This window comes from Manis javanica, chromosome 4 (assembly GCF_040802235.1).
Source record: "Manis javanica isolate MJ-LG chromosome 4, MJ_LKY, whole genome shotgun sequence".
NCBI lineage: Eukaryota > Metazoa > Chordata > Mammalia > Pholidota > Manidae > Manis > Manis javanica.
In genome coordinates this window covers 71,556,794-71,577,268 of record NC_133159.1, presented here as the reverse complement: position 1 = coordinate 71,577,268, position 20,475 = coordinate 71,556,794, and the positions used below count along the sequence as shown (strand labels likewise).

Sequence of the window (20,475 nt, the reverse complement as noted above, 5' to 3'; positions counted from 1 at the left end):
TCTAGTGTGTTGTTCAGTGCCTCTATGTCCTTATTTTCTGTCTGGTTGATCTGTCCTTGGAGTGAGTGGTGTGTTTAAATCTCCTTAAATGAATGCATTACATTCTATTTCCTCTTTCAATTCTGTCAGTATTTTTTTCACACATGTCAGTGCTCCCATGTTGGGTGCATAGATATTTATAATGGTTATATCTTCTTGTTGGACTGACCCCTTTCTCATTATGTAATTTCCTTCTTTATCTCATTACTTTCTTTGTTTTGAAGTCTATTTTGTCTGATACAAGTACTGCAACACCTGCTTTTTTCTCCCTACTGTTTGCATGAAATATCTGTTTCCATCCTTTCACTTTTAGTCTGTGTATATCTTTGGGTTTGAGGTGAGTCTCTTGTAAGCAGCATATAGATGTGTCTTGCTTTTTATCTATTCTATTACTCTGTATTTTTTGATTGGTGCATTCAGGCCATTTATATTTAGGGTGATTTTTGATAGATATGTACTTGTTGCCATTGCAGGCTTTGGATTCATGGTTACAAACGGTTCAAGGCTAGCCTCTTTACTATCTAACTGTTTAACTTAACTCTCTTATTACACTATTATAAACACAGTCTGATGATTCTTTATTTCTCTCCCCTCTTATTCTTCCTCCTCCATTCTTTATATGTTAGGTGTTTTGTTCTGTACTCTTTTGTGTTTCCTTTGAGCTGCCATGGGTGGGGTGGCCCTTGGGATAGCCTAGCACACTGCGGGGGTTTGCAGATGCACCAAATAGTTGATTTTATTTTTTGCCTTTGGTTAGTATTTGGTTGGTCTGCTTTCTTTGCTGTGATTTTATTTTCTCTGGTGACATCTATTTAGCCTTGGCCTGGTTCCATCTAGAGCAGTCCCTTTAAAATACCCTGTAGAGGTGGTTTGTTGAAGGCAAATTCCCTCAACTTTTGCTTGTCTGGAAATTGTTTACCCTCCTTCAAATTTAAAGGATAATCATGCTGGATACAGTATTCTTGGTTCAAGGCCCTTCTGTTTGTTCCATTAAATACATCATGCCATTCTCTTCTGGCCTGTAAAGTTTCTGTTGAGAAGTCTGATGATAGCCTGATGGGTTTTCCTTTGTAGGTGATTGATCTTTTTTCTCTCTCTAGTACCTTGTTCTTGTCTTTGAGTCTTTGATCTTTTCCATTTTAATTATTGTATGTCTGTTTTTGTCCTCCTTGGGTCGCTTGTGTTGGGAGATCTGTGAGCTTCCATGGTCTGAGAGACTAAGTCCATCCCCAGCTTGGGGAAGTTTTCAGCAATTATTTCTTCAAAGACATTTTCTGTCCCTTTTTCTCTCTCTTCTTCTTCTGGTACCCCTATATTGTGAATATTGTTCCGTTTGGATTGGTCACACAGTTCTGTTAATATTCTTTCATTCCTAGAGATCCTTTTATCTCTCTCTGCCTCAGTTTCTCTGTATTCCTGTTCGTTGATTTCTATTTCATTTATAGTCTCTTGCACTTCATCCAGTCTGCTCTTAAGACCTTCTATTGATTGTTTCATTTCTGTTATCTCTCTCCGGACTTCATCCTCTAGCTCTTGCACATTTCTTTGCAGGTCCATCAGCATAGTTATGACTTTTATTTTGAATTTTTTTTCAGGAAAATTGGTTATATCTATCTCACCAGGCCCTCTCTCTGGGGTTGTCTGAGTCATTTTTGACTGGACCAGATTCTTCTGCCTTTTCATGGTGATAGAAGTGGTCTCAGGCAGGTGGTGCATGTGTCAGCTGAGAGAACAAAGTCCCTTCCTGCTTGTTGGTCACCTTGCCATTCTCAGCTGCCTGTGCCAGTTACCACACACAGGGAGCACTCTCCAGAATAATCTCCTGAGCTGCCATGGGTGGGGTGGCCCTTGGGATAGCCTAGCACACTGCGGGGGTTTGCAGATGCACCAGGTGTGTTCTCCTGTGTGAACGGCACCCCCTCATGCCTTCTGGACCTTGCTCCAGCTTCCTCTGCCTGTGCCAGTCAACCAGGTGTAGGGGATAGCCTCTGAGTTAATCCCCTGAGCTGCCATGGGCGGGTTGGCCCTTGGGATAGCCTAGGGCACTACAGGTGGTTGCAGACATACCAGGTATGTTTTCCTGCGAGAACGGCATCCCTTCTTGCCTTCCAGATCTTGTTCTGGCTCCCTCTGTCTGTGCCGGGCAGCTGCATGCTGGCAGCAGCCTCTGGGTCTGTCCCAGTTAGCTGCACACTGGGAGAAGACTCTGTGTGGTTTCTGTGGGCAGGGCTGTTCTCTGGCTGCTCCACAGCTGTGGCAGGTCAGCCGGTTTGCTTGCAGCGCCAGCAGGGGGGAGTGAATGGCAGGCTGCTTATGGCCATGATGGGCTTTGGAACTGCGTTACCACCCAGGCTGTTAGGGCACCTGAAGTTCCTTAAGATTCTCAGCCTGCTGGGCTGAGTGTGTGGGATGATTTTGTCCAGATGTTAAGCCCTTGTCCCTTTAAGACTTTTAAAAAGGGCCCCCACTTTTCTTTTGTTCCATGGGAGCCAGCTGTGAGAACCCACTCACAGTCTCCATCTTGGACTTTACTTTTCTGTTTCTCTAATATCCAGTACACCATGCAATGTGTGTCTGTGCTCCCAGTGCAGATTACTAGGGCTGGTTATTTAGTGGTCCTGTGGTTCCCCTCCCTCCCCACTCTGATTCTTCTCCTCCCGCTGGTGAGCTGGGGTGGGAGGAGTGTTTTGGTCCCACTGGGTCACAGCTTTGTATCTTACCCTTTTCATGAGATGCTGAGTTCTCACAGATGTAGAGGTAGCCTGGCTGTTGTATTGTATCTTCTCATCTCTCTTTTCGGAATAGTTGTATTTGTTGTATTTTCAAAAATGTATATGGTTTTGGGAGGAGATTTCTGCCACCCTACTCATGCTGCCATCTTGAGCCATCCCTATTCTAATGTTTATTTTGCTCTTATTTTTAAATTAACTATATCCATTTTCAAAAATGTTGAGAGATTAAAAATAATAATTATCCATAATACTACCTCTCAAAGAGAGCCTCAATTAATAGTTTGTTCTATTTCCTTCTAGCCAACCCATGTATAGTATCTTCAATGAAATTCTAAACCCTTCCTTTAATACTTACCATTATGTCATGAGATTTTTCCCATGAAATTACATTATCTATCATATTTTCATTAACTCTGTAGCATAATTTTTACACATTCTATTGTCAGTAAGCATCACACTTTTTCTTATTTGTTTCCAATTACTGTAAATAACCCTACAAACAAATATCTTTTGTATCTTTATATATTTTTATTATACTTCAAATTGTTTCCTTAGGACAGATAGTAAAGTGAAATTTTTGGTCTGAAGATATGATCACCTTTTTAGGCTCTTAACAAACTACATTACTTCCCTAACACATCCCCTATGTCACCCTCTCACCTCGCACTCTCTGTCACTAGGTGAAGACTTTTTTCTGATTTCACAGAGAAAATTCTGTGTACTGCACCGAATCCTGTGGCATTCTGCAGCTATGCTTGCCAGCCCATCAGCCAGGCCACCTCCTTTTCACCTTCTGTGCTGTTTCCCTCAGCGCTGATTTGCTCAAAGGTCAAATTTTAAAGAAACCTTCCCTTGGCCCTACCTGAATACCCCTGCTCCTTAGGGTGTCTTTTGTTCACAGTCAAGCTTGCTCCTCAATGTTTCACATTTTAAAGCTACCAACTTCTCAATTACATTGTATTAACAAACCCTCGGATATAGGGAGGCAGGAAAGGTAGGGAATCCCCTTTTCTCTCTTCTGGTTCCCTAGTCCCAGGAATGCCCTTGGAAGAGGAGAGAATCCTGGTTCAAGAGGCTTCCATTCCTGTTCTTCCAGTCCTTTTCTCCCCATCCCAGGCCACTTCTTGGCAGCAGCAAGCCCTATTAGGGCAATGGAGAGAGTAAGCCTGTTGTTTGCCTGCTGCCATCCCTTCTCTAAAGCCTTCTCATTTTCTTTTCCTTCTAATCACCATCAGTTTCCACCACCCAAGGCTCAGCTCTGCAATCTCCCTCAGAACTCTTTTCCCCAACTCCATGCTCCCAAGGCCCCAGAGTCCACGTCCATCTTCTTCAGACCCTGCATACATGAGCATCCTAACATCTTCCCTCCCCCTGCTCATCAGTTGGGCCAGAAAAGCAAGAAGTGCATGTGGTCTCTCCAACTGGAATTTTGAGCTTATTTTCCCATAGAAATATTTATCCTATTCTAGTTGTACAATTATTCAGGAAATTTGGGGGTTTCTAATGACTATGTGCATAACACTGATGATATGTGGAAAAATATTCTAAATTGCAATAATTTGTTATAATAAACAGACATTCAGAATACAAGTTGCTGATAAATTAGAGACAAACTCCTCATTTTTACCTCCCTCAAAATGATTTGTATCTTTGGGTGTTGTATCTAGGAAAACTTAGCCTAATCCAAGGTCACAGAGATTTTCTACTGTTTTCTTCTAGAAGGCTTATAATATTTTGTTTTGCATTTAGGTCTAGGATCCATTTTTAGTTAATTTTTATATGATGTGAGGTATGGATTGAAGTTTACTTTTTTTGCATATATATTTCCAACTGCTCCAGAATCATTGCTGAAAAGATGATCTTTTCTCCACTGAATTGCCTTTGTACTTTTGCTCAAAGTCAATTGACCATAAATAGGTAAATCTATTTTTTGGATCTCTATTCTCATTCATTGATCAGCTTCCCTATCTTTATAGTATATATTCTATTTTGGTAACAACAGCAACATGAGCCACTTTTGTGACAGCCTCAGGTAAAGAAATATGTATACACTACCTAATTTAACTTTTCCAATGACCTTATGAGGTAGGATCAGTACCTTGTTTTTCACATGAGGAAGCAGAAGCTCAGAGAGATGAAGTCATCTGTGGCCACACAGTCATTAAGTGGCAGAATTATAATTTGAACCAATTCTGCCTGGTTCCAAAACCTGTGCTATTAATTACATGTGACAAACATAATGATGTCCTGCCAGTGATGTCCATGCCCTGATTCCTGAAACCCATGAATATATCACATTACAAGACAAAAGGGGCTTGCAGGTATGATTAAGTTAAGGATCTTGATGGGGAGATTATTGGGCCCCTCAATGGGCTCAATGTACCAAAAAGTGTCTTATAAGAGGAAGGCAGGAGGACTGGGTTAAAGGAAGACATGAGAGCAGGGTGAAGATCAGAGATGGAGGTCAGAGGAAGCCAGGAGTCAGTGAATACAGGGTCCTTTAGCTGGAAAACATGAGGAAGCCAAGTCTCCCCTCAGGACCTCCAGGAGGAACCAGCCTTGTTAGTACATTAACTTACACCCAGAGACAGTGATTTCAGACTCCTCATTCCCAAAATTGTGAGATAATACTTTGTGGTGCATTAAGCGGCACTAGGAGATTAATTCATCACTGGTACTCTAATCTGTATTAAGTATGATTTATAATTTGCATAAAGTATTACAGTTTGAGGAGTCCAGCATCTCTATCTCTGTAGTGACCCTAATAATGCCTACTTCATAGAGATAAAGGGATCATAAGAGTGTGTCTGGTACAAAGTCGTTGCCCTGTAAATGTTAGCTATCGGTAAAAATTATAGTTATTCTCTAGAAACCTCTAGTCATTGCCTTTAGGCCCTTAGGAGATAGCCTTTTAGTTTGTGTGTGGGTTCCTGGGTTCCTTGGTAGGCAAAGGAATGTTATTTCCCTGGAGCATCACAGCCACAAGCCCTGAGTGACAGCTGACAATGTCAGGACCCACAGCAAGGGAGTCAGAGGGCTTCATCCTGATGTTGCTCTGAGGGGAGTCTGGAGGTAGAGAAGTTCTAGTGTAAGGGGATGACAAAACAACACCTACCCTCAACTCTCACTGCAAAGTGCTGAAGTTTTCTTTATTCTCTTAAACAAACATCCTCACTTCTATTTTTCAGATCATTTACTTTCAGTCAAAACATCTCCACCATGCCTCATTCTCAGGGTCATGGACTTTCTTACTAGTCAATGTAGTCTTACATGTCTTACTAGTACTTACATGTAGTCAAGAAATGTTTATTGAATACCTGCTATGAGAAAAGCATGGTGCTGGTGAGAGGGTATACTATCTACAGGAGAAGACAGACATTATTAAACAGATAAATACACTTGGAAATATTAAGTACTAACCGTGACAAGTGCTATCTAGGAGAACTGGGTGAGAGGTAGAACTTAGAACTAAGGAGGGTAGATGTGGTGGTGCTCTATCTGGACAGGAAGCACAGGGAAAGCAATTTATTCATTCATTATTTCAATAAATCAATCTACAAATGTTTGTTGAGTGCTTATTATATGTTCTAGGCATTGGTGTACAATGGTGAAGAAGAGTTTTTGCTCGTCTGGAGCATGTGAATGCCTGTGAAAGAGAAAGACCATGTGTGCAAGTGCAAGCCAGCATGGGTATGTGAGTAAACTGATTATAAATGCATAAACAGTAAATCCCCATTGTTCACAGATTTTATATTTGCAAATTCATATGCATAAATTAAACAAATTTTATTTTAATCCCAAAATCAAAAGTCATGGTATTTTCATGGTCATTAATGGATATGCTTATGGTGGCAAAAAGTTTGACTTGCCCCATGGGCGCATTCCCAGCTGAGGTTAAACAAAGTGATCTACCATCTTATATCAGCTCTCAAACTGTAAACAAGTGTCCTTTCCAATGTCAATTTAGTGTTACATTTTCACCATTTTGTGCTTTTTGTTGGTGATTTCACTGTTTAAAATGGCCCCAAGAGCAGTGCTGAAGTACTGTCTCCTGCTCCTAAGTGGAAGAAGGCTATGATGTGCATTATGGAGAAAACATGTATTAGATAAGTATTGTGAGTTCACTGTTAATGGATCAACAACATATATTAGAAAAGGTGTTGTTAAACAGACACACATGTAAAACAAGGTTATGTATTGATTGATTAATGAAAATTTGTGACCAGAGGCTCACAGGAACCTAACTATGTATTTCCTCTAGGAGCAATGGCTCACTATTTGCTAATTCAGTGTCCACAGAAGCTGTATAGGACTTCCAAGAAGAGTAAGAATTGGCTGTAATTTCAGAATTATATTGATAAGTACTATGAAGACAATAAAACAGAATACTAAGGAAAGGAGAGGTCAAGAAAGCCTCTTGCAGAGGTGGGACTGGAGTCCAGATATGAATGATAATAAGGAGATAGTTACATAAAAATCTGGGATAGAGCCATCCAGGCACTGGGAACAGCATGTGCAAGGCCCCAAGGCAGGAGTAAATCTGGTATGTTCTGTGCTCAGCATTGCTGGTGGGCTATAAATAGGGGGGCGAGGACAGAGACACAGTCAGAGAGGAAGGCAGAGCCAGGACCACCAAAATGACAAAGTAAAGCCATGGAGAGTTTGAGCAGGAAGGGGATGTGGCCAGCCTGTGCAGTGCAGAAGGAGGCCGAGTGGAAGCAGTGATACTGATGAAGGCCTAAGGAACTAATCTAAGTGAGAGGTGTGGAGATAATGTGAAGTAGATGGGTTTGAGATCTATTTTAGAGGAAGAACTGACAAGAGTTAGGATGGCTTAGATGGGAGTGAGAATGTGTTGAGGGTGAGAAAAGAGTCATAAGGCTTATTTAAAGCAACTTTTAATATGCAGGACAACTGAGGTATAACATATGATTTGTATTATCGCATAGGCCTGTCCCAGTGCCCCTTAGTGTTCGTTGACATCCTCCCACTGTCTCCCTGCTGCCCTGGCCCAAGCTACCACCATCTTTTTCCTGGATAACTGCAAGAGCTTCCTAACTAGTCTCTGCTTCTGTCCTTGACCGTGCAGTTTGCAACAGGGCAGCCGGGGTGAGGATTTAAAAACATGTTCAGATCCCATCACTCCTATGAGTAAACGGTGGCAATAGCTCCCCATCCTACAGGACTAAAATCTTCACAAGGGTTAACAAGGCTTTGAGATCTCCCTCCTCCCCACCCTCACTGTTTCCTTTCTGTTTGGAAACATAAAGCACATCCTCTGGATCAACACTAAGAGGTAAATTTCAATAACAACAAAACCAAGTAAATCCTACTGGATTAAGATTATTTAGCCTCTGAGAGTAAGAACAACATGAGTTTGGTTGTCTAAGTTCTAGTTTATTTGCTTAAAAATCAGCTGCTTTCCTTGAAATAATGGAATCTTATGATGAGGCACAGATAAGTATTGTCAGTGAGCCAAAGTCTGAAAAATATTATTCTAATAAAAGTAAAAACTTGGAAATGTATAACACATTATAGTAACAAAAGGCCTCTCAATAATCATGCCATGTTGGATTTTAAGGGACTGCTTGGTTCAAGTCTATTTCTCAGTTTGAAATTCCCTGTTTTCTCTTTAAAAATTTTCATTTTAAATAATGTAATTTTATAGCCATGTACATTTCAGCCTGTGTACATGTTGATCAATCGCTTCAATTTGTAGTATTCTTGCTTGCTTATTATATATTAAAATATTATAAAATTGGGGACAAATTCTAAATTATATTTCCACTTACCCATGCTCTCCATATTCATAGGTTCTGCTTCTTCTCTAACTAGAATATAATAAAATGATGTCAAATTTACATTTTTGAATCAAATAAACATCTTAGTTTATTACAATATTTTACAAAGCCTCAAAACATGAAACATAAATGTAAATCTACAATGGAGACTTGAGCTAATTCATGAATAATTGAATCTTAATGATTGTCTTTTCACCAAATTATCTTTAAGTGATATGCTTGCTATGGCATTCATTATATGTCATTTAATTGACATGTAATGACATGAATCAGAACTAAGGATAAATCTGCATAGTTTAAATTCCACATGTGTTTGTCTTTATAACAGCAAAAATATTTAAGGTAATTTGATATGTAAAATGTTAGGTAGAAGAGCAGCTGGGGAAGGGGAAGACAAGGTTCTCAAAGGAAAAAACACCGATGGGGGTTCCCATTGAAGACAACAAAGGCTTTGCAGGCAGATAACTTCCTTGCCCATTGGGACCAGGCTAAACCAGTCCCAAACAGATCACAACATGGGAGCCATCCAACAAACTAAGAACTGTCCAAACCACCCCTCATCATAACCTTATTTAAAAAAAAATAGCAGTTTTGCTTCCCCCTCTCAAATGTCCACCCTATGGTGGGCTTTTTCCATATGGTTTTTGGGAAAAGACAGGCACACCAAGAGGCATGGGTGTGTAACTAGAACGGTCAATCAAAGAGGAACCTCAAGGCTAGGACATGATAAATAGACCCTCCCCTAAAAGATCTGGGCCTCTGTCTACTTTGACTCTGGCCTACTTCACCCTTGGAGTTTATTCAGATAAAACCTATTGTGCCTCTGCCTTTCGGTTTGTTTCAGCGGGGACAAGAACCCAGGGAACAAAGTTGACTCACAACAAAACCATGATCATTTTGACTTCTAACATGTATACAAATATTAAATCCATAAAAATCCTATTAATGAAAAAATAATCCTACCAGGTAGCGTTGGTTTATTTTTACTGTGTTTTGCCTTTTTCCGGCCACCTGGGCTTTTTTGTTTTGGAGATTTTGGAGCCATGGCTCTGATTTAAGCTGCATAAAAAGATAATAATAGTAAATTCTGTTTTATAGTGTCAAATAGTAAGCATTATCAATTAGTAAGTAATAATATGTTTTCTAAGCTTTGTCTTTGCCTAAATCAACATGTGTTTTCATAGAATGGGTGTACTGTGACCAAAGGTTTACTGCAGCCATCTCACTGATAAGATCTTGCCATTCCATGGGGCCATTCAACTGAAGTAGAAGGAATCGGTCTGCCAGCTCTTCTAGGTTTCAGCCCCAGGCCTTCCCATGGAAGCATGACAGAGGATATTGGTTTCTCTGCCTCTTGCTGCAATTTCCATCCCAGGGAATTACTTTGCATTGCCCTGTCCCTACTCCCAAACAGGTGCCCAAACTGCAAATACAGATTAAAGTCCATGGGCAGACACAGGCCCACAACATGCATACACACACGTAATTTTTTTTATTGCAGTGTCGTTGATATACAATCTTATGTCGGTTTTAAGTATACAATACAGTGGTTCAATAGTTATGCATATTATTAAATCTTCATCCCCACTAGTATAGTTACTGTCTGTCAACATAGGAAGAAATTACAGAATGGTAGGCAATATTCTCCATGCTGTACCACCATTCCAGTGACCAATTTATTATGATTGAGAATTTTTGTTCCCCTTTATCCCCCTAATGCTCCTCACCCACCCACCCCAACCCCTCCCCATGGTAGCCACCAACTTCTCAGTATCTATGAGTCTACTGCCATTTTGTTCATTCTGTTATACTTTATTTTTAGTTTTCACAAATAAATGAAATCATATGGTATTTGTCTTTCACTGCCTGGCTTATTTCACTTAGCATAATATTCCCTAGATCCATCCATGTTGTTGAAAATGGCAGGATTTCTTTTTTTAAATGACTGAAAATATTCCATTGTGCATATGTACCACGTCTTCTTTATCCATTCATCTATTGATGGACAGTTAGGTTGCCTTCATATCTTGACTATTATAAATAATTCAACAATAAACATAGGGGTGCATATATCTTTTCAAGTCAGGGATTTTGTTTTCTTCAGGTAAATTCCTAGAAGTGGAATTACTGGGTTGAATGGTATTTCTATTTTTAGTTTTTGAGGAACATCCATACTGCTTTCCACAGTGACTGCCCCAATTCACATCCCACCAACAGTGTACAGGGTTTCCATTTCTCCACATCTTCACCAACATTTGTTATTTCTTGTTTTTGGAGGGTGGCTATTCTAACAGGAGTGAGGTGGTATCTCATGATTTGAGTTTGCATTTCCATGATGATTAGCGATGTGGAGCATTTTTTCATGTACCTGTTGGCCATCTGTATTTCTCCTTTGGAGAAATGTCTGTTCAGGTCCTCTGCCCATTTTTAATCAGGTTATTAGATTCTTTTGGTGTTGAGGCATGTGAGCTTTTTATGTATTTATGATGTAAAACCCCTCATCAAATGAGCTGTTTATGAAAATATTCTCCTATACTATGGAATGCCTTTTTGTTCTGCTGATGGTGTCCTTTGCTGTACAGAGCTCTTTAATTTGATGTAGTCCCACTTGCTCATTTTTTATTTTGTTTCTCTTGCCTAGAAAGATATTCCCAGAAAAAAATTGCTCATAATTATGTTCAAGAAATTTGTACCTATGTTTTCTTCTAAGAGTTTTATGGCTTCCTGTCTTACTTTGGGGTCTTCGATCCATTTTGAGTTTACTTTTGTGTATGGAGTTAGACTGTAACCCAGTTTCATTTTCTTGCATGTGTCTGTCCAGTGTTCCCAACACCAGCTGTTGAAGAGGTTGACCACATGTGCATGAGTTTACATCTGGGCTTTCTAGTCTGTTCTATTGATCTATGGATGTGTTCTTGTACCAGTACCATACTGTTTCAATTACTGTAGCTTTGTAGTATAGCTTGAAGTCAGGGAGCATAATACCCTCAGTTTTGTTCTTCTTTCTCAGGATGACTTTGGCTACTTGGGGTCTTTTATGGTTCCACATGAATTTTAGAACTATTTTCTCTAGATCATTGAAAAATGCTGTTGTTATTTTGATAGGATTGCATTGAATCTGTAGATTACTTTGGGCAGGATGGCTATTTTTACAATATTAATTCTTCCTATCCAACGCATATACAGATTTCCATTTATTGGTGTCTTCTTTAATTTCTTTCATCAGTGTCTTATAGTTTTCAGAGTATAGGTCTTTCAACTCCTTGACTAGGTTTATTCCTAGGTATTTTTGATGCAGTTTTAAATGGAGTTGTTTTCCTGATTTTTCTGCTTGTTTATTGTTAGTATATAAGAACACAACAGATTTCTGTGGATTAATTTTGTTTCCTCCAACTTTGCTGAACCCAGTTATTCTAAAAGTTTTTGGCAGAGTCTTTAGGGTTTTCTATGTATAGTGTCATGTCATCTGCAAATAGTGACAGTTTAACTTCTTCCTTATCAATTTGGATGCCTTTTATCTATTGTCTTATCTGATTACTTTGATAAGACCTCCAGTACTATGTTGAATAAAAGTAGTGAGAGTGGACATCTTTGTCTTGTTCTCTATTTTAGAGGAAAAGCTTTTCACCTTTTTGCCATTGAGAAAGATGTAGCTGTGGGTTTGTCATATATGGTCTTTATTATGTTGAGGTACATACTCTCTAAACCCATCTTGTTGAGAGTTTTTATCATGAATGGATGTTTAATTTTGTCAAATGCTTTTCCAGCATCTATTGGGATGGTCATGTGGTTTTTATCCTTCTTTTTGTTAAAGTGGTATACGATATTGATTGATTTACAAATATTATGCCATCTTGTATCCCTGGAATAAATCCCACTTGGTCATAATGGATAAGCCTTTTGATGTATTTTTGAATTCAGTTTGCTAATATTTTGTTGAGGATTTTTGCATCTATGTTCATCAGGTATATTGGGCTGTAATTTTTTTTGTAGTGTCTTGTCTGGTTTTGGTATGAAAGTGATGCTGATCTCTTAGAATGTGTTTGGAAGTATCCCCTCCTCTTCTACTTTTTGGAATTCTTTAAGAAGGATGGGTATTAGCTCTTTAAATATTTGGTACAATTCAGCTGTGAAGCCATGTAGGACAGCACTTGATAATTTTTTAATTAACATAATTTAAACAGGTTTTTTGTCTAGCATGTGTGCAAACCTCTGTGTCCTTATTTGTGCTGTCAGAGAATACCTCCAAAAGTTTTCTATGGAATCACATCAGTTTTGACAGGACATAACACTTGCCAAGGCCATTGCTATAACATCAAATCCTTGTCATCTTTTCAATCCTTACCTCTGTCTCATGTTATTAAGTAGCTAGGAGTGTGATTTCAGCAGTCTTACCATTGGGGTTTAAAAACTGGCTCTACCTTTAACCAGCTGAGTGAACTTTGGCAAATTATTTGCCCTCTGTGTCTCAGTTTATTCATCTGCTTAATGGGAGTAATAATAAAAATCTACCTCTTAAGATGGCTGTGAAGATTTAATGAAATAAAGTTGTATGCTCATCAGCTCAGTTATCTGAGACTGGATTGCCTCATTTTAATAAAGCAATACAGACTGAACATTATTTTATAGCCCATACTCAACTATCACAAGTTTCATTTGATGCCTAGTCCCTTGATTACTAAATCTGGATCAAAGTTTGGGTCAGTGGGTCTGTGTTTATGTGGATACGTTTTTTTCTTTCAGGTTTTTCACATGTGTTTTTTTCAAATGGGAATAATGATAGCTCATGTTTGTTGAGTGCTTACTATGTGCCATATTTACAGTTGTAAGTAATTTACACATATTTTTTATTTCATTTTAACTACCCTTTTGGAGAGGTATTTTATTAATACTATTATCTTCATTCCCATTTTATGATTTGAAAACAGGACCTAAGAGGTCAGGTAACTTGCCTGAAAAGATACATGAATGTAAGTGGTTGAGTCAGGGATGACCCCAAGCAGTCTGGCTCCAATGTCCACATGCTTTTAATCTCTATACAAGACTGTACTTTGGATTTCAGAGATAACTGTTTACTATGTTTCATTATAAGTGACACTATTTAAAATTATTGTCTTTACCTAGAAAGGTATGATGTGATTATTTAGTCAGCATTTTCTGCTTCTCACAAAATAAGAATTTCTACTTTTTAAATATTCTGGTATGAATGACTCTGATCCAACTATTCAGGCTGTCAGGTATGCTCCATCCCACTTCTCAGTCTTACCATACTTTCAAATCTTGGGCCTAGCCCTATTTTCAGAAAATTCTTTGTTAGTGTATCCCTCTCCATGTTCTATTCCAGCTGCATTTGACTTAAAATGCTGCAAAACACTCTGGACACCACCTGGAGTCATCCTATATACTCACTATTATCACCACCATTCATTCAACCAATATTTGTTGAGCAATTTTGATGTACCAGATGGTCTCCTAGGAGGTAGGAATACAGCAAACAAAATAGATAAAACCATTACCCTTATATTATAGGGGAGAGACAGCAAACAAAGGAGAAAAATCATTGATATTTTAGCTGATGATAACTATTGAGGAGAAAAATCAAGTGGGAACAAGAGCTATTGTAGGTGTAAGGAAGTTACAGTTTTATATTGGCCAATTAAGGAAGATATCATTTAAGTGACATTAGAGCAAAGACCTAAGTGATGGGAAGGAGCCAGACATGTAGATATTAGGGAAGGGTGTTTCAGGAAGAGAGAACAAATGTAAAGGCTCTGAGGCAGGAATATGCTTGGCACATTAAAGAAAACAGCAAAAAAAAGTCATGATGGCTGGAGCAGAGTGAGGGAAGACTGGGGGTATGTATTAGTCTGCTTGGCTGCAGTAACAAATATCCCCCAAATCTCAGTAAATACAACAAACACTTATTTTTCTTATGTCCTGTGTTGCAACTGTGGGTGAGCTGCAGCTTCAAGTCTTATTGTAGAAAGCAGGCTGAAGGAGCAGCCCCATTTGACACTTTTGTGGCAGAAAAAAATTAAGAGAGCTACCAGAACCATGTAATGCCTCCTAAGTCTCCCCGGCTTTCTGTCCTTTCTGCTTATATTCCATCAGCCCAAGCAAGTTACAAAGCCAATTCTGATAATGGAGGAGGAATGTACATTTGCAAGGCAATGGGTGGGAGGTAATAGTTGGGAATACAATAGTTGGAGACAATTATGAAATGCACCACAGTGATCTAGGGCATGTAGGAGGACTTTGGCTTTTACTCTGAATGAGGTGGGGAGCTATTAGTAGAATAAGCTCTTTAAAAAAGGTCATGCCTAACCCAGTGGTTTGTATTACATTTGATTTTCAAAGCCACTATGAGTTTCTAAATAGAGTTTGTGAAAGATAATACCTAAAAATATTGAAGCATTCCATTTAAATATTTTTGATATTAAAATCACTTATTTTCTTTGGAAATTATCTCACCAATTCCAGAATACCTCTTCACTACCAATGTACTAAAGGACACATTTATACCTTCTGCATTAACAGCAAAGACCTTAAACAGCATCACTTAAAGAGTGATGAGGGAAGCAAGAATGGGGTAAGTCCTCCATGCAACAGTTAAAATCTGTGATAGCACCACTGATTATCAGGAGCATTGCCTTCAGTCATGTCCAGGTCCATGATTACTCTGAAAATGCTCATCACCTTTTCCTCCTCCCAACTGAAACAGCTAACTTTCAAGACTTGTCCTTGACTTTTTATGATGCCCCTGTTATTCAGGAGCATAACTACTGCAGATGAAGGGCTAGGTGATACAAATTATAATTGACATGATGCAGTGATTTAAACCATTGTTAGCTTCCTCTCCTCACTTTATTCTGCTCTCATGCACACACCTGCTTACATGTTCCTGTCTGTTACCTCTATAGATGTACTGTACTCCCATTCACAAGATCTTTAATCCTGAGAAGACCTGTGGCACTGGCTGTTTCTCTTTGCCCAGAGTCTTCCTTAGAAATGATTACTTCCCTGAGACTTCTTTAATGAGCTGGCCTTGCCTAGGTGGTCATCACCCTCTTTTCTCTTCCCAAAGTGCATAAGCTTGTCGTGTTTGCCTCCCTTTCTTTTTTAAAATAGAGATTTAGAATAAGATCCAAGATGAACATCTTGGGATCCTGATAAATGTGTCTCTAGGAGCTTCTGCTCCTTGGTCAAATTCCATCAAGACCCTGATTAAACTTCAAGGTTCTCCTGGGCTCTGCAGCTATCTTCTGACAAGTATACATCTACCCTGCAAAGGTACATCTATCCTCCAAATATTGTTCCTGTATTTCTGAATTGCCTACTACTTTTGTTTCCCTCCTCCCAACCTACTTCCCTCTTTCCAAGACTGAATATTTACTTATTTCAGTAGATGCTTTCCCATCCCTTCTCCCTTGGAAGGTGTCCTAAATTTCAAGCACCTCTCCCAGAGCCTCCTGTGGGTCAGGCCTTCAGCATGTCCTGATAGATACCAGGAGTTTCTAACTGTTTTGTGCCATGAATCACTCTGGAAGCTTGGAGAAACCCATGCATCAGATGAAAACATGGGATTACAAGGGAGGCAGATCATATTGAAATACAATTTTCAAACTACTTTAAAAATTATGATATAATAATGCAAGTGCTTCTTTATTAACACATTAAATAACAAGATATTTATTATTCAATTGCAACCACTAGCAGTGGTCTTAATTACTACCTTAAGTTCGAAGAAGCGATGAGCATAAATAATATATCTATAACATCCATAATGTAAGATGAAAAGAGCTGTGATTTCTTGGTGTGACAAAGTCAAAATTCTTGCTAATACCACTGTGGTTTGTTATCAAATGCATACATTTCAATTAGTGGTTAGTAAAAATAAATGTAACTTTTTTTTCTATCCACAGATTCCTCTCCCCCTGTCCTCTGACTAGATCACGTACATTTAACTTGCCCTCCTACCTCTGTTCCAACCAGAACAGTCGCCCACAGGGAAGGTTTTCACAGCTCTCCTTTTAAAATGCAAACCTTAAGTCACTTCCCTGAATACTGCTCCACACTATGCACACATTTCTCTGCTGGCTTACATCTTACTCACTCTTCAAGGCTCAACTCCAATTCTCTCCTCAAGCCTCCCCAACTTTCTCACTTAGGCTGAAACAATCTTTTTCTCCCTGACAGTTTGTAATCACGCTGTAGTGTAGTTAATTATGCCAGGCCCCTGCAAATGCAGAAGGCCTCAAACTCAAGAGTTGCCTGAAAGATTGCTTTGAATTCACTCAGCATTCAGCATACACTGTGGAGAAGAAGAGAAAAATTATTGAGCAGCAATTAAGTACTGGAGGTCACTGGAGAAATAAGACAAGGTCTTTACTTTCACAGCATTAGTGTTCTCCCATTCATCTTCACTCTAACACCAGCCCTTTCTTGACAGTTTTGGTCATCAAACTATTTTGGCCTATATTAGTCTTTTCTTCTTTGATCCCCTATATCAGGATCATTCTGTTTTCCTTTTCATCCATCCGTCCATCCATCCATCCATCCATCTATCCATCCATCCATCCATCCATTGTTTATGAAGCTTCTAACTATGTGCCAGGTAATGTGATAGATACTGGGAATGTACAACCTGTGAACAAGACAGTACCTGCCCTCACAGTTCTTAGAGTGTGATTAACTGCTCTGCTATTTTTGTCTCTTCGCTAAGCTGGAAGTTCTTTAAAATCGAGGAAAGTTTTGTACATTTTTGTAGTCATTATTTTTCAAGCACATCGCTGGCACAGCGTGTGTTCCAAACGCCCTTGAAAGAGTGAATAAAATAGTTTCCCAAACCTCCTTTCCCATTCAGAGATTCCCTTACCTGATAACTGCCGAACTGGAGGGAAAAGAGGCCGCTTTGCAACACCCTGGAGTAAAACTCCTTCAGATCTGGAGATGGAGTTTGACTTCTCTTTCCGGTACGCAAACCGCAGCCTCAGGTTGTTGCTATGACGCTTCCGTTGCTAAGAGAAAAAAGGAGGTGCCTCTGCTGAGATTGACAAAGCACCACCACCAATACAGTGTCCACTCCGTCGCACTGTTTTCAGAACAGACTTGTGATTGGTTGCTGTGGTGCTGACGTCACGCACCCTGAAACTGTGCGAGACCCGCAGTTTGCCGCTACAAGGAAGGAGTTTGGTATGTTGAGGGCAGTGGCCCTGTCTGTCTCCAGGACTGACAGGCTTGGTTCGTGCCTCGTATCCAAAGGAGGGTCCTTCCAGAGTGTGGTCTCTAGCAGCAGGATATGAAGATTGAGGGCTTGGGATCGCTCAGGGCAGCTGCTCCGCTCACCCCAGCGCGATCTGGGGCCCTCCTAGGAACCGGCCTTGGATTCTGACGTGAAGGAGAAAAAATCCTGCTTGATTGGGTGTCCCAGAACTTATGATGTGTTTCACTTTCCTTTTGCCAAAATGTTTTATATAGAGTTTGACTCACACTAGAAGTATGAGTCTCAGGGGAAGAAAATTAAATCCCTCTGTGATTCCAAGGTTTACCTGATCTGTGATTATGGGTCATACGGGATTCATACAGTGAAGCTCATCTCTCTCAACACCATGTCCCCCCTTTTCTTTAAAAAAATGATTGAAACTTCCTGATTTGTAAGCTCGCAGAATTTAAGAAAATTATGCAATTGATCTAAATTAATTTTTAGGCCAAATTTCAATTAAAATATTTGAGAAGCATATAGATCTATAACATCTGAAATTTAACGATCCTAAATAGGATGACTTTACATGGATTGTAGGAAGATCAATTTCTGAAGAATTTGTGTGAGTAACATGCAAATAAATTTTACTAAAGAAATCATTAAAAAACAAAGATAGGAGGAGGACTTATTGTGACACTGTGACAATCTTTTCCCAGGCTCCTCCACTCCCTTACACTGAAAGGTTAGTTTTCCCACTGGGTGCAGTCCTGAGTCCTCTTACTCTTTGCCGTCTTCTGGTGGCATCAGATCTATCCACCTTAGCTTCAACTACCCTTGTAAACCCATCAGTGACTTCTATTTCTGTACTTTCAGCTCAATATGTCATTTAAATTCCAGACCTGAACTTCCTCTACCTATTGGACATTTGCAAATACATGTCTAGCTTCATTCATGATTTGTAATAGTTATTAAAGGTAATGGATGAATAAATGAATAAAGACATTGAATGAATTATTACTGCACTACAGTCTTTTCAACTTACAAAGACAAAAGTCAACTCTAACTTTCAGAAACTTTTTCTCCTCCTTTATTTTGTACCTTAGGTAATAGTATCCATCATCCATCTGTTTGCAAAGCTAGAAATCTGAGAGCCATCCTTGACTCCTACCACTCATAGTCAACACGTCACCAAGTTCTATTATTCTCCTTTCCTAAATTCTCTCTCAAATAATCCATCTGCCTCTGTTTTATTTCAGGTTTGCCTCATGCCTCACCTAGATGAGAATAATACTTTCTTTTCTTGTTCTGTCTCCTCTCTAATGCATTTGCCAAGTTGCCACAGAGTGTTCTAAAACAGAGATTCAGTCCTAACATCATCCTGCTTAAAAATTCTCAACCTGGCATATGGAACCCTGCACACCATGAAAGAGGTTATGAAAGAGACCTTAAAGATATCTGGAAGATAGTGAGTTTTTTCCCTAACCTCATTTCCTTTCTCTCTGCCTGGTTCCACCCAACGTTTAGTCCCATGCTTCTCCACCAAAGCCTTTTAGAGTTCAGGGGCATGAAACCACAGGGTCTCGGGGTTGTTAATAGGCTGATTGATGGTGTGAGAGGGTTATACCTTAAAATTGACTTCTGCAACTGAGATATATTTGTTTCATATAAAGAATTCATGAAGTTTTTGCATTCTGCTCCACATTGTATGCATGTTTGTTTTCATTTTTTTAAATGTCTAAAATCTTTATTCAATGTTATTTACCAATGTCTTAAATCATTATTAACTAATAGTGACATAAAACTGAATAAGCTCAAAGAAGCCCCAGGCAAAAGTGATATACTCAAGTTGTGGTTTTTCATAGCTCTGGGGACACTGCTGCTCAGGCCCAGGATCAGAGGCGGAGATCTGGTTACTGCTTCCCAAATATGCCACAGCCTTTAGTAACTGTGCACCTGTTTGTTCCTTTGCCTCTACTTCCACCTCTACCTCAACCTGGAATGCTTTTCTTCATCTTCATTACTTGGTAAATCCTATTCATTTTTCGAGACCTAACTCAAATATCACCTTCTCCGCAGTCATTCAGGCATCAACAGACTTAGTCACTCTTTTCTGTTTTTCCATTAGAGCAAGTGTTACATTGTGTTCATTGTGTTGCAATGGCTTGTTTATATAGATGTCTTCCCTACTGAAATTTAGAGTCCGGATGATGTCTTATTCCTTTATATCTCCGTTGTTTAGCACAGTCTCTGACAAGGGTATTTAGTAAAATATGTGTTGAATTACTTAATTGATTGACTATTCTCAAAAGCAAATCTAGGGATCATGGGAAGATGGCAGCTGAGTAGTTCAGAGGAAATCTCCTCCCCAAAACATATATATTTATGAAAATACAATAAATACAACTATTCCTAAAAGAGACACCAGTGGATGCAGTACAACAGCCAGGATACATCTACATCTGCAAGAATTCAACACCACATGAAGGGGGTAAGATACAAACCGTGGTCAGGCAGGGCCCGAATGCTCCCCAACCCCAGAACCCGGCGGGAAAAAAAGAGTCGGAATAGGGAGGGAGTGAAAGCCCAGGACTGCTAAACAATCAGCTCTAGAAATCCGCACCCAGAGCGCAGATACAAGGTGCATGGGGTGCTGGATATTAGAGAAATGGAAAAGCAAAACCTGTGGGCAGGTCCCCGCAAC

At 39.5% G+C, this 20,475-nt stretch overlaps 1 protein-coding gene across 2 annotated transcripts in view; it reads right to left on the bottom strand.

Annotated features, from left to right (window-relative positions):
* DNAI3 (dynein axonemal intermediate chain 3) overlaps positions 1-17,974 on the bottom strand; it is a 91,011-nt gene extending 73,037 nt beyond the window's left edge. The window contains exons 1-3 of one of the 2 annotated variants that reach the window (XM_073234219.1): positions 17,448-17,974; positions 9,536-9,631; positions 8,564-8,602 (exon numbers count right to left, since the gene is read on the bottom strand). In XM_073234219.1, coding sequence (XP_073090320.1) covers positions 8,564-8,602; positions 9,536-9,617 — 121 coding nt within the window. In that variant the 5' untranslated portion in view covers positions 9,618-9,631; positions 17,448-17,974. The remainder of the gene's footprint in view (positions 1-8,563; positions 8,603-9,535; positions 9,632-17,447) is intronic. The other variant, XM_073234218.1, reaches the window with a different exon arrangement.
* Positions 17,975-20,475: the final 2,501 nt, after the last annotated feature.